Source organism: Phasianus colchicus, chromosome 1, assembly GCF_987193195.1.
Source record: "Phasianus colchicus chromosome 1, bPhaCol1.hap1.1, whole genome shotgun sequence".
NCBI lineage: Eukaryota > Metazoa > Chordata > Aves > Galliformes > Phasianidae > Phasianus > Phasianus colchicus.
Genome location: NC_143436.1, coordinates 97,167,643 through 97,182,926, shown reverse-complemented (window position 1 = coordinate 97,182,926; position 15,284 = coordinate 97,167,643). Strand labels below are relative to the sequence as shown.

At 36.5% G+C, this 15,284-nt stretch overlaps 1 protein-coding gene across 3 annotated transcripts in view; it reads right to left on the bottom strand.

Annotated features, from left to right (window-relative positions):
* The window catches only part of GBE1 (1,4-alpha-glucan branching enzyme 1), a 157,840-nt gene that overhangs the window by 103,678 nt on the left and 38,878 nt on the right, over nt 1-15,284 (bottom strand). For all 3 annotated transcript variants that reach the window (XM_090121009.1, XM_090121012.1, XM_090121017.1), the window contains one exon: nt 14,180-14,295. In XM_090121009.1, coding sequence (XP_089977135.1) covers nt 14,180-14,295 — 116 coding nt within the window. The remainder of the gene's footprint in view (nt 1-14,179; nt 14,296-15,284) is intronic.

Below are 15,284 nucleotides of genomic sequence, written 5' to 3'. Positions count from 1 at the left end.
CCTGGAATGTACAGCTGTAATAAAGAGCAAATATACATAAATATACATAAAGAAATTGCTGACCTTGAAGGTTTGTTAAAATCAGTGAGCAAAGATACATTATTTTAATAATGCTGAACTAACACAAGAAAAAGCAGGAACTAAATCTCAGAATAATGTTAGTATCAAAATGACAAGGTGCCTGTCCCACTAGAGTAGAGGAGATTTATGAAATTGAGAGTAAGCTGTAGGATAAAACTAAGTACATTCTCAAAAGCAGTCTATTACACTTAGCAAAAAAACACTCTGAGGGCAGCCTAGCCTTACAGAAAAGGCAATAACACTGGAGTAACTGAGAAGCTGAAATAGTTCCATTTAATTTAATGGTGCTTCCAAGGCAGGACAAGTGAGATTCAATGGCCTCAATTTACACATACATTAAACATTTTAGAGCCTCTCAAATACCCCACTATTCTTTCTGTCCTTTCATACGGCCTACAAGACATCTGCCAGTCCCTTGTAGAAGTCTCTAGCATTTGAATTAAAAGTAAGCACTTAGATTTAGTCAGCTATCCATCTACTCTAAGTTAGTGAAAAATTTGGGCTTTTTATGACCTTTAAACCATATAGTCCTTTCTTAAATTATTTATGACAATGAGCAGTCTGAAAGGTTTTCAAGCCTAATAGTTGTTCAGTGACAAATAAAAATTGTTTAAACAAAGTATAAAGCTACTTACAAAATAGAGCTTCTTGTGATCATGCTATTTTTTTTTTTTTTGACAGATTGAACTGTGCAACAAAACACTGTTTAAAATTCATACGTGCTTATGAATTTCATTTCTTTCTTTTTGTATTACTCTTCTATCTTATTTTCATGTTGGCTTTACCTGGCTATCTCACCTTCCTGTATACATACAAACTCAGATCTTCACTCAACTTACAGTTATATAGAAGATCATACACAGTTTCTTTCCCGTTTATAGTCTCCATGCCCCTCAAACTCCTGACCTGAAAGCATGCAAATTCAACAATGCAAGCGTTATTTTCAATTACAACATAACTTAAGTCATTTACCTCTGTTTCTCACTAACAGTGATGCAGTCAAGCACTAAAAATTGAAAACAAGGAATTGTCATTGAGACATCGTGATTTATAGTTTTCAAATTAAAAACCTGAGAATATTTTCTTTGAAAAAACACTCCTGCAGATGCTAAAGAATTAAGAGTGATATTTTGCATTTCAGTACATTTGTTAGACCGTGCCTTGACATACATACTAGAGATGAGGAGACAGACAAAAAAGAGGAGGAGATAATGAAAATATCATGCAAACCAATAAACTGCTCTGAAACACTGTATTATTATTTCATTACTTTAATGGCTTGAAAGCCTTTGGAATGATTATTGGTATATGTGGCTTTTAATAAAATGATGAAATTGGAATGACCATCAAACTAACAATAGCTAACACATAATGAGAGTGTGGATTACCTTTAATACCAATATGGAAGTGATGGAAGTGTCAGTGATTTATTATTTACAAGGGCAATAAGCTATTACTTCCATACATTGTAACATTTTTTCATTAGCTTTATTTATTTATTTATTTTCATTTCTGAGAAAAGATAATGTGAATTTAAAAAAAAAAAAAAAGACAAAAACAGGCACAAACACCATCTCAACTCAGTTACATGCATGTGATCTGAAAAAAAAAAAAAAAGGACTGAAAAATTAGAATTATGTCAGGATTAGGTCTGAAAGACTTTCCAGAAAGTTTAAGTAAGTTAGATGCTGAAATATTACAATAATTTTTTTTCACTCTATGATTAGAAATTAACCATCAAGGTATTTCCCTTCTTTGGTTGCCTGGAAAGGAAAAAACAGCTTGTACACCAAGACTTCTAATAAAGTAAACACTGTAAAATAAGAAGGGTTTTAATCTCTATTTCAATAAAAAAAAGGGAAAAGAGAAAGCTCAGGTTTACAAGAATAGAAAAGAATCTGAACAAATTCAAGTTTATCTCTCTAAAAATTTGTAGCTGAAACTTTCTGATACTGTAAGAAAACTAGCCTTTTATAAATGCAGTTTGGTTTCAATGCCTATTCCTGTATTCAAGTCATTGATGCAATCCTGCTATGAGATCATTTTTCTTTTTTCTTAAATTGATCATCCTTCTGTCCTCAGCTACCTCAAGTTGCCACATAAACAGAGAAGTGAAGTTTTATAATTAGTTGAAAATAGCTTTTCCTTGGATACCTTTGACTTCTATTCCACAAAACATATCCGGTCCTCAATACTCAATAGAATATATGGTTAAGATTATCTTCTTCCGCTAGTGGTTGATTCAAACTGAGCATATATACAAGACTAAATGACCACCAACTCTGCATTCTGCACACACGCACACAGGAAACCACAGAGCAAATATTACCATTATTTCTACTGGTCATACCAGTTTATAAACAAAGTACTTGTACCCTGCATCTGATCCAAAAGTAATTTTCCTATTAAGGAAATATTGTATCTGATATCTAAAAAAATATGAAAAAAAAAAAAAAATCACCAAAAAACCCAGCCTGCTGCTTCCAGTTCAGCCATGTGTTTTTAACTAAACCTCTCAAAGCAAACTGAGACAGCTTTACAGCTGGCAGATGTTGCACGCCCAACATTTTCATGTTCATGAGCTCAAACTATTCCAAGATTGGCTTTTCTCCCTGTGTTGGAGTGAGGAATGCTTTTGGTAAGGTAATGCAAACTGCTGAGGAATACAGGAGCAGAATGCAGGGTTTCTCATCTCCCACAGTTATCTTTAAAAGAGGATACAGAGAAAATTCAAATGCCTGGAGAAAATAAACAAACAAACAAGGACATAACACTATTAAAAGCTTTATTCTGGAATTCAACTTGATAAATTTCAAACAGTCCAGACAAAGAAAGCAATGCCTTAGCAACCTCTGCAGCAGAACACAAAGAACGAACAAGTAGACATTGCTTCACTATCACTGCACTGTTTCTGCTCCTGTACATCCTTGCCTCACAAAGTCCAAGATGGGCACAAAGGCAGTGGGTTAGGGCAAGTGACACAGACAGGTTGGTAACAACAGAAAAGGAGAAGGTTGAGGTACTTTTCTGCTTCAGCCTTCCCTGATAACAGCTCGCCACACACCCCTCAAACATTTGGTTTAGTAGGAGGGACTGGGGAAGCAACATTCCTCCCATCGTAAGTGAAGACCAAGTGATCACCTAAAGAACTTGAAGATCCACAAGTCTATGAATCCCAAGGAGATGCATCCCAGAGGCCTAATGGTCTTGGCTGATGTGGCTGCCAAGTCCCTCCTGACGGCATTTAAATAGTCATCACAGAATGGCCTGGGTTGGAAGGAGCCTCAAGGATCATGAATCTCCAACCCCCCTGTCACAGGCAAGCCACCAACCTCCACATTTAATACAAGACCAGGCTGCACATGGCCTCATCCAATCTGGCCTTGAACACCCCTAGGGACAGGGCATCCACAACCTCTCTGGGCAGCCTGTTTCAGCACCTCACCACTCTCTCTGTAAAGAACTTCCCCTGACATCCAACCTAAACCTTCCCTCCCTCAACTTAAAACCATTTCCCCTTGTCCTGTGTTATCTACCCTTTCAAAGAGTTGACTCCCCTCCTGTTTATAGGCTCCCTCTGAAAGGCTGCAATGAGGTCACTGTACAGCCTTCTTTTCTCCAGGCTGAACAAGCCCAGCTCCTTCAGCCTGCCTTTGCAGGGGAGGTACTCCAGTCTGCTGATCATATTTGTGGTTCTCCTCTGGACCTTCTCCAACAGCTCTGTCTTTCTTGTACTGGGGGCTCCAGACCTGGACACAGTACTCCTGATGGGGCCTCACAAGAGCAGAGTAGAGAGGGACAATCATCTCCCCGTCCCTGCTGCCCACCACTCCTCTTCTGATTGAGCCCAGGATTTGCTTGCTTTCCAAGCTGCAGGAGCACGCTACTAGCTCATATTAAGTTATGACCCCCAGGTCCCCGTCATGGCAATCAGATGAAGTCCCTGGTGACTGGACAAAAAATAACATCATACTCATTTTTAAAAAAGGGTAAAAAGATGACCCTGGGAAGTGCCAAACCTGTTTGTCTCACCTCTATGCCAGGGAAGATAATGAAATAGATCCTCCTGAAAGCTATGCTAAGGCACACAGAAAGCAGGGAGGTTAGATGCAAGAACCAGCATGGCTTCACCAAGAGCAAATCCTGCATGATCAACCTAGCCTAGTAGCCTTCTATGATGGTATCATTGCATCAGTGGATAAGGGAAGAGCCACTAATGTCATCTATCTGGACTTCAGTAGAGCCTTTGACACAGTACCCCACAACAACCTTCTCTCCAAGTTAGAAAGATAATGATGGGTGGACTGTTGGATGGATGAAGAACTGGCTGCAGGATCATGTCCAGAGAGCAAAGGTCAATGGCTCAATGTTTAGATTGCTATTGGTGACAAGTGGTATCCCCCAGGGGCTGGTGCTGGGGCCAATACTCTTTAATATCTTCATGACATCAACAGTGGGGTAAAGTACATCCTCAGCAATTTTGCTGATGATGCCGAGCTGTAGGGTGCAGTTGACACACCAGAGGGACAGGATGACATCTAAAGGGACCTAAACAGGCTTGAGGAGTGGGCCCAGATGAACCTTGTGAAGTTCAACAAATCCAAGTGCAAAGTATTGTACCTGGGTCAAGGCAATTCCCATTACCATTACAAACTGGAGAACAAAACAACTGAGAGCAGCCCTGTCAAAAAAGACCTGAGGGCACTGGTGGATGACAAACTGGACGTGAGCCAGCAGTGTGCCCTTGCAACCCAGAAAGTCAACTGTACCCTGGGCTGCATCAAAAGAAGCATGACCAGCAGATAAAGGGAGGTGATCCTGCCCCTCTATTCTGGGCTCGTGAGGCCTCACCTGGAGTACCGCATCTAGCTGTGGAGACCTTGGTATAAGAGGGACATGGACATGGAGTGTGTCCAGAGGAGGGCCACAGAAATGATCCATGGAATGAAACATCTCTCCTATGAAGACAAACTGAAAGAGCTGATACTCTTCAGCCTGGAGAAGTCTGTGAAGTGATCTAATAGTGACTCTTCAATATCTATACAGGAGCTACAGGAAAGAAGGAGACACTTTAGCAGAGACAGGTTGGCCAGTTATGTGGTTGATGCCCCGTCCCTGGAAACTTTCAAGGCAAGGCCCTGGGCAACCTCATCTATTTGTGGATGTCCCTGTTCGTTGCAGGGGAGCTGGACTAGAGGGCCTCCAGAGGTCCCTTGAACTCTAAGGATTCTATGTTATTTGTTAAAAAGCTAATTCAGTGTAAACTCTGAAAAGAAGTTTCAGAAAACACATAGAAGTATTTTTTGTCTGTCAGGTTGTTCTTCATAAATTGCAAGTCAGCTAAAATGGAAAAGTAATGGAACACTCTAGTCAGATTATTCCAGGTCTACCCTTTTCAACTTACTATCAGTTAGTCAAGACAAATCTGCCTGCTTTAGAAAAATAAGTAAAGATGTGCTAAGCGGTCAAGCCTTTCTTTCAGATATTGAAAAAATGCTGTCTAATTATTAGATACACTTAAATACTTCTCAGGAGGTTTTATGTTTAACAATAATTCTGTGAAGTAGTATCTGTGATTCAGAAGGCATTGGGGGGCTGGGAATTTTCTGTGCAGATTATTTGTCTGAAAGTATGTCCATCACACCAGAGTCTAAACTTATGAGGGATATTCAGAATTTTTGCCTTTATCCCTCTCACTGTGAAAAATTAAAATAAATAAATACAATCAATAATAAATGAAAGAACGAAAAGCCTAACTCCAAAGTTAAGCCATGCTCAGACTTTCCAAAAGAGGGAGATATAACTCCATTTGTGAATTAAACAAGTATTCCTGTTTCAATGAAGAATCTAAAAGCGTGTTTAACTAGTTTATTTGAACAAATTAAAAAAGAAAATTTTAGTTTTTTTCCCCTCCATTTCCCTGCTTCACTTAGAAGACATGTATACTAACAAAAATGTACAGAAGATAAATACAGTATCTATTTGGATACAGTACAATTCAAGAGACAGATACAGTAGCCTACCATTACAAAAACTTCTATGTAGATAGATATACAAATAACATATGAGCATCAAAAAAATCAAGCAAACAACAGGAGAACTGTTAATAACAAAAGCATTATAACACAGAAACAAGCCCAATATATTTCAACAGGCATCAGACTACAGACAGCACTTCAATTAATCATCAACTACCCTAAAAATTCATGGGCTACTATAGGAAAATACAGTAAGTTAATAGCTATTACTACACAAAATATGACACTATTATTAGGTATTTACAGACAATTAGGATACTTCATAAAAAAAGAAACCACCACATATTTACCTTGCAGGACATCATTCAAACTAGAATCTGGAACCCAGATTTTGAAAAACTCTTTCAAAGGTAAGTTAATAAAAGGAAAACTGGAATCTCTAAGAATGTAATTCAATAAATATTTTTTCCCACTGAGACTTAACCAGAATCATGTTACTATAACAACAGTGATGAAGATTAAAAACTATAAAAATTTTTTATACACAATATAAAAACATTCATACGTATTAAATAATTAAGAGGCTTGGGACAGCATGATTTGAAAAGCAATCATAGTTACAAAGCAGATTACACACAATAAGTGCAACTTATTAGAGCTGTTTCAAGCCACGTCAAGTAGAAAAGAAGCTACTGAAGTACATAATTGGCATACTAAAGCACTATGACATACCCTCTACTATAAAGCATTTGTGTAAAGGATAACTGATGCATAATGAACCTTGTGACTGGGTGGCTGTGGCACTGCTGCTTCTTTTTTGGTGCTCCCATTCTTTCAGTCCTTTCAAAGCAACGAAGAAACATTTTTAGATGAAATAGCACAGTCTCCTGTGACTATCCACAGTGTTTTACAAATGACTGAGGTAGCTTTTAGATATGGCCCCTTTCACTGTCTTTCTTCTTGTTATTTCCCTCCACAACAACAGTCTTGATCATATTTGGTCACAGCCTCTTTGGTAGATAATACTGAAGAAAATAAAAATACAAACCACCCACCCCACCATCCTGATGTGTTTTCTGCATTATGATGTCATCTTCCAGGGATAAGCTCCCCTGGATCTCTCTATATATCGTTGGCTGCATTAATTTAGCTACTTTTTGATAACCTAAAAGAGAATACTATTACTATTTCATTATATGCCTCAGAAAAAGTCTTCTTCCACCAATTCCTGTGTTACTTACAGGGATTCCAAGACAGGACTTGAGCATCAACCGTATGGAATAGTTCCATTAGAATACTAAAGTTTATCCTCCACTTCATCCTCTGCTAACAGTTTTCTCTTAACAATATTATAGAGAAATACAGCTGAGAATTAGAATTTCTAAATTAACACTATGATGTGACTACTGGTAACAGCTTTAACCAATTAGAGACTCTATCCTAAAAATAAACAAACAAAAAAAAACTCAGAAGATATAGTCATATATATGTAGACTTAACTGGACCCTCAGGCTTCAAATTCTAATTTGAAGACTTCTTTCTTTTTAAGAAGCTTTGAATTCTTTTCCCTAAAAAAAAAAAAAAATACATTTTGCTCTAGTGCATACCCATTATCAATTGAAACAATTCATCTTTTGTATGGCTAAACTAAAAGGAAACAATTTTTTAAATGGCAAAACCTCCTACCAAGGAATTGTGCAGTCACCAAGTCACAGGAGAGCTCAGCCTGCCAAAATAACTGAACAAAAACACTCTGAAGTGTTGGGCTCAATCCGGAAAAAGAAAAAAAGCCAAACAAAAAACCTTGGACTCTAAAAGGCTCTGAAGAGCAACAGTCCACTGTATCACAATGATTTATGGCTGCTACAGCCTCCTACACATCCACAAGTAGTTGCACATCGCCTATTTGGATTTGATAAACAAAGTAAGAGACCATTTTTGTCCCACTGAGAAAATAACTTTCCTGCCAATGAATTTAATCTGTAGTTAACTAAAGAATTTGACAATAACTTGTTAATAATCATGCAATGAAACAAAAGGCAGTGCCACACACTAAGGCTTTACTTCCCCATTTAGCTCCACTGAGGTACTCAATGCACCTCATTATAGAAATGAGACGGATATAGATATGCTACCCCAATCCTGTTCTCTATGTTCAAAATGCCAGTGACACTACATCTGCTCCTTGCTGCACACAAATGATGCAGCATGATGCTTCAAGACATTCATCTCAGTCACTATTCAACTTAGCAGAGTTGGGGTTTTGCTCCTCTCACTCACTTGAAAACATTAAATTTAAGTGACACTACACTTAGCAGACTATGAGCAAGAATTTTCCCCACATACAGTGAGGTGGAAGCAGGAAATACTAGATTTGCATGTATGAGAAAACAAGGAACACTTTTTCAGAAAACTTCCTATGGAATTATCTCAGCTAGGGGTATCTGGGCTCCCTTTGTATGTAGGCTGTTGTCTGACTACATGTAATCCATTTACATCTTATGTTTAAAGGAAAAAGCCACTACATCCCTAACGCTTCTATACCTAGCAACCTAGCCACAAACCTGTTATCCCATTTATTCATGCCTACTATTCTTTCATGTTCACATTAAAAATGCTTTCATATTTTGACTGCAGCCTACTTGAAATACATGAGACTTGAACTTGAAACCTGTCTTATACTATGCTACTGGACTTCATGATCAGTAAGGTCAGCTGCAACATCATCTACTTCATTACTGTCAGTAATTACACTTGATGAATTTTACCAACAGTGGTTCCCTGACACTGATTAACCTACTTTCTCACCACATTTGATTCTTTTTCAAGGTTTCCATGTTCAACACAGAGCATGCAGCTCTGTGAGTTACTAGATAGAGTGGTAAAAAATTACAACTATGAATTTTTTCTTTCCAACCAATTTTCCTTTCCCCTGAATCTCATAGGTACACAGATGTACTTTTAGGTACTTTAAACATGGTTAGTGTGTGTTAAAGCATTCCGATGTAAAGCAGTTCAGCCTTTGCACATATTAATGATAAAAAGCATTATATATTTCAACTAGAAAACTATTTAAAACCAGGAGAGATGGTATTTCTGTACAAAATAAGAAATTATGACTTATTAGCCATAATGCCAACCTCAATTTTGTATTTTGGATATTTTTTTTCTTACTGTCATCTATCTACATACAATTACATAAAAGCTATCTAAGAAAGCTACCCAGTGGTAGTTAATTTATATAGCCTCAAGAAGACTATACAAAACCAATGAATGTAGTCATCCCTGAAGTTTTTCAGACAATTTTCCTAATCTTTACCATACCTTTGGAAAGGTACATTGTGAAGACATCCTAACACTTGCCTTCATAAGTTAACAGGAATAAACCTAAATCAATTACACAGAGCTAAATTTCATCAAGATATGAATAAGATTTGGTGTTTTAATTTCAAGCACCTACTCAACATGTTATCTGATGCTTTATCTGACAAATATTATCTATGATTCATAATATCATTTCAAAAAAAATCAGTTTTGTGATTGTTTTGAAAGTTTAACAATTATTATTTTAGTACTATTTAATTTCTTCATCACACAGAAGAAAAATTTTGCTGTTCATCTTACACCAATGTCAAATTAGAAATTATTTTCTATTCAATGTTCTGAGGCAGCAGATAGTCCACAATCATAACTGCCAACATTTTATAAGTACTATGCTTTATTATTTATCTCTGTCAAAATGTTTTAGAATTTGATTGTTAGTCATAAATTTGGGAAGTAATTTTCTCTAGATTTGAATTTTTATTAGCTTCTATTTTCCAGTTGTTCTTCGTTTTCTGCTTTGATCTTCTGTATTCCTATGAAGAATATTAAACAAGTTCTCCAACATAGATAATAAGATTTCAATTTTTAATGGTGCTATCACCAGACCTAAGCTCCACTGGCACTATTTCAAAATTAGAAATTACTACAGTGAACACTGAATTTACAGGTACTTTCAGCAATATAATACTCCACCAAGTTGAGGAGGGAGTGTTAATCTGCCTGAGAGGAGAAAGAAGAACACTACAGAGGGACCTGGATAGACTGGATCAATGGGCCAGGTTTAACTGTATAAGTTTCAATAGGGCCAAGTGTCAGGCCCTGCATTTTGGACACAACAACTCCAGGCAACCTTACAGGTTTGGGAAGGAGTGGTTGGAAAGCTGCCTAATGGAAAGGGACCCTGATGTACTGACAGACCAGTCAGCTGAATATGAGCCAGCAGTGTCCAGGTGGCCAAGAAGGCCAATCAGGCTTGTATCAGGAATGGTGTGGTAAGCAGGACTAGAGAAGTAATCCTGCCCCTATACTTGGCACTGGTGAGGCCTCACCTCAAGTACTGTGCTGTTTTGGGCACCTCAGGACAGAAAGGACACTGAAGTGCTGGAGCAGGTCCAAAGAAGGGCAAGGCTTGTGAAGGTCTTGGAGAATATGCCCTACGAGGAGAGACTGAAGGAACTGGGACTGTTTAGTCCGGGAAACAGGAGACCAAGGGGAGACCTTATTGCTCTCTTCAAATACCTGAAAGGTGCTTACAGCAAGGGCAGGGTTGTTCTCTTCTCACTAGTGACAGGACAAGGGGAAATGGCATCCAAGATGTGCCAGGACAAGTTTAGGTCAGATATCAGGAAAAACTTCTCTACAGAAGAGGTTGTTAAGCACTGGAATAGGCTCCCCAGTGAGGTGGGTGAGTCACCATCCCTGAATGTGATTAAAAACCATCTTGATGTGGTACATAGGGACATGATTTAGTGGAGGGTTGTTAATTAGGGTTGTATGGTTAGGTTGTGGTTAGACTTGATCTTCAAGGTCTTTTTCAACCTGAGCAATTCTAAGATTCTGTGACGAAATGAAGTGGAACACTGAAATTCCTGCACGTACATTACAACACAAAACTTACTAAGGAACCTACCCACCTGAATTCTAACAGCTTGCTGTATACTATGAAAAAGAAATTGGGAACACTGTCAATGAAAGAAAAATTAAGTCATTTCTGACAATGAAAGTAGATAACACTCACCTCCTCCTCACAAGGAGGGGGTCATCTGCCCGAAAATAAAAAGCACTCATATAACAAAAACAGCAACTATATTTGTTCACCAAGTAACTCTTTATATGCTCCCGCATGGACCTAGGAGGAGCTTTGGAAATACCAACTGGTATTATTACCAAGTAACAACAACCAAAAAATACATTGTTATTTTCAAGGAAAAAAAGAAGGTGCCCAACTGTTATAAGCATCTATTCCTTGACACACAAACAAACAAAAAAAAAGCATAAAAAGCATACTAAAATGCAAGACTGCTTTTTTTGTTTGTTTGTTTGTTTGTTTTAAACATGCTTTCTTTAATGTCTTTGTTTGGTTATGAGAAGGCTGCCTGAAGAGCTACAGTAGATAGTCTACTACTACTGAACACAGGAAAGTGTTTGACCTCTGTTTCTCGTTTATTTTCCTATAAAAATATGTTGTGACCTGGTCTAAATTAGTGTCACCAGCTACACTCCATCTATTTCCATTCTGGTTCAGAAATTACTTATTTAAAAGAAATGACCTTGTCACAATTTCAGAACTTGGCATTCACCTGTGTAGAACAGAAGATGAAAACAGTGTAGAGAGAAGCTAAAGATAAGGACCTTCTGGAAGAACTGTTTTCTTACTAGCAGATTACTCAAATCTGTATGTGAACGTCTAGAGTTGACTACTTAAATATTTAAGCATTAATGCTGGCAAAATAAATTTTAAAAATATATGATGCCCTTATGCTTTTTACATAATGCAATATATATATATACAAATACACACAGCTTCAATAACAATTTTTTTTTTTTTGCTAGTCTATTATACGCAGACAACACTGCCTGGGTCTTTAAACATTACCTCTGCAATCTGCATAATTTCTATCTGCATAAAATCCAATATTCTTAGCTTTTACATGAATGAAGAACTGCAAAACACTGTTCTACTACACAAATTCTAATGATCCCCAAAATAAACAAATCCATGAATGGTCAAGTAAGCCACTAATAAAAGAGCAGCAGTTTTATAGATATGTTACTGGAGTGATAGCAGATAGAAAGATGACCCATAACAAGAGAATAATGTACACTCTTACTACATGGAATATTCTAACCTCACTTCAAATTTTGTGACAGATAAGCCATCTCAGAACCACCTTTCCTTAACAGAGGAATTTATGATACATAAATACACAGAAAAGAAACATTAATGAGGTGTTAGATTCATAAGCACCAATAACACAAAAATAATCATGAAATACTATCAGAAAAGTTACATATGATGTATGAATGAATATTGTGTGGGTGAAGTCATCAGCTACAACTACGTATACTTGTATTTTAAGTGCAAAGATCTCAATTTGATTCACATCAGGATATCTGCATTCAAAAACTAATCAGACTCAGGTAGACAGAATAACAACAGTTTAGCCTCATGGACCTCTTTGGTAATTTAACATATTGAGTGTCAGTGATAACTGCATATATCCTTATTTAGAGCAAACTGCACAAAAGTACAATTAAAGACAAGGGGGGGGAGTAAAAAAAAAAAAAAAGAGGAAACCAAACCCACATTCTGCTCTGCCAACCTTTTCAGAAGGTTCAGAGCAACTACAGAACTACAATAAATAACATGACTGATATTAAGAGTCGTCCTGGGTAACCCAAAATTCTCTACAGTGAACCAATTATGAGCAGTACTGCCTTTGCCTTACAGATGGCAAATGGAAAGAGAGTAAGTACAGTACAGATCTGCTGTTTCAAAGTAAGAAATATGACCATGATTATACAAAGAGAAAGACAACTCAATTTTGCCAAGCATTCTCAGGAATACACATTATTTGCTAATAGTTATCAACACTTCTCATCATTCTCACCTTTTATCTCTACGCTGAGCATAGAACATTCTATAGTAGCAAAGCACAATAATTTTGAAAATGCAACATAAATAAAAGGTAATTTAGCAGCAATTAGAAAACATAACCTATTTATCTCTAAATTATAGAAAATATCAGAAGCCATTCACTAGTGTCATAAATTGTTTGATCACCACATTTTAGTTGCAGCAAACAGTTTTCTCCCCTGCTCTGCAAAATAAAATCAGCTTTCTCACACCCCTGAATGATTAATCCTAAATTCATCCATATTTATTACTGAGACAATTTTCTATATCATAATAAACACAGCATTAAGTACACATATTGAGCAAGCATTTCCAGAGCATTTATAGGTATTCTTTGCTTCAGAATTCCATTTCATTAAGATCAGATTTTTAATGGAGATTTTTTTGATGTGCTAGTTTTGTTGATGGGAGCCCTGAGACTTTATATTTTATATAAATAAATAAATAAATAAATATATATATATATATAGTATACAAACACTTCTAGTTGAATAGTTTTCTTGTATATGATTTCAGTATATTTCTTTCCTTAACTACTCATTACTGACCCCTGTTATCATTTGACATCTCTAGAACAAGCTCAAATTGCAACAAGCCAAATTTTCAGAAGTATATCTCAATGAGATCAATATTCACGTGTAAATAACCACATCCAGTGATAGCTGTTGCTATGTATATAGTGACACTAAGCATAAAAAGTGTGGTATTTAACAGCTCAAAGAAATTTTCAGTTAATTTTTGAAAGTCAGGACTTTATGCTCATGAAATACAACTGGTGATAAGCTTTCTCTCATTTTGTATTTAGCTCAAATTCCTTAAGCTAAGTCTATGGATCAATATTCTTAATTACTAAGTGTTAAGAGTTAAGTTTTAAAAGGCTAGATATACTACATACAAACAGAACACTTGAAAAGTTATAGTTAAAAGCATCGCGCTTTCCACCAGGGTGCAAAGATTTGAATAGAATACTAAGTAGTTGCACAAAATAAAGACAAAAAAAACTACACATTACTGTTTCACCATTTAGGATCACTCTGCACAAGAAGATAAATTAATTCTGTTTCTTATAACAACCACAAGATATTTAGGAGAAAACAAACAGGATAAAATGAGTAAGAAATGTCAAAAGAATTGAAAAGAAGAAGGTTAGAACTAGCACCTTTAGCTTTGATCCATGAGGCACAGGAGAAAAACCATCTTGTCCAGGTGGAATGAACAACTCCCATTTCCCATATTCCATTTTCTTATATGGATGGGAAAACGGATTCCAGCCATCTATAACAAGAAAATCGATTTAAGTGTATTTATCTTAATATATGCCCAATTAAAATTCAAAGTCATAACCATATTTTCCATCTTTTCCAGAATACATTTCTTTTTCAGCAAATACAAATACTTTTAAATCAGCTACTACTGCACACTTCCTTTAGGAGAGGTTCAATATGATGTTCACTGGGAAAACATACTCCAATTCTACTATGACAATTTCTGATTACAGAAAAGGAAAAAAAGATTCTTGGACAAAATAAAAGCCATCTCCATAAACCATATGCTTAAACCAACTCTGGATATGGATATGCATACTTATAATTGCTTTTGTTTTGACTAACTGATGTCCTTAATAACACGAAGTATATAAACTAGGAGAATGAGGAAGAAGCAGACAAACCTGGCAATGGCCACAAAACCACTTAAACACTTCGTAACAGCTAAGAACTTTAGCCAGAAATGCTACAGTTATGATTAATTAAATTTTGAAGAGGGTTCCTTTTCATTAAAAAAGGCAGAAAAAAAAACACAAAACACTTTTACTGAACCAAGCTTAGATTATATAATTCAAGATTCTTCATACTGTTTTGACTCACTGATTCTGGAGAGGTACGAGGTTAGTCATGATGACATGCTTAACTGAATAAATGCCTGCCAAGAAAATTGTGTGCGTTTCTATAGATGTTCAAGGTTAATTCTTATGAATGCAACTAAATATAAAGCTTCTGAACTGACTAACACAGGCAATGTAACTATTTCTGAACTAGAAGAAAGTGGCAAGCCAGGTTTTAAAATGACTTCTTATTTTTGTCTTGAAACTTGTCCACTTCCCACAGCAACAGTGAATCTTATGTTAAAAGGAAACAGAAAACTGAATTGCATGACATAATTTCCTTCTTGATGATCTATTTGTGTATTTCCTGCAGTAAAATGACAGGCGGTTTTCATCTCAAGTACAGAAGCATAAGCAGTCTTCTGCAAGCTCCTATGTATAT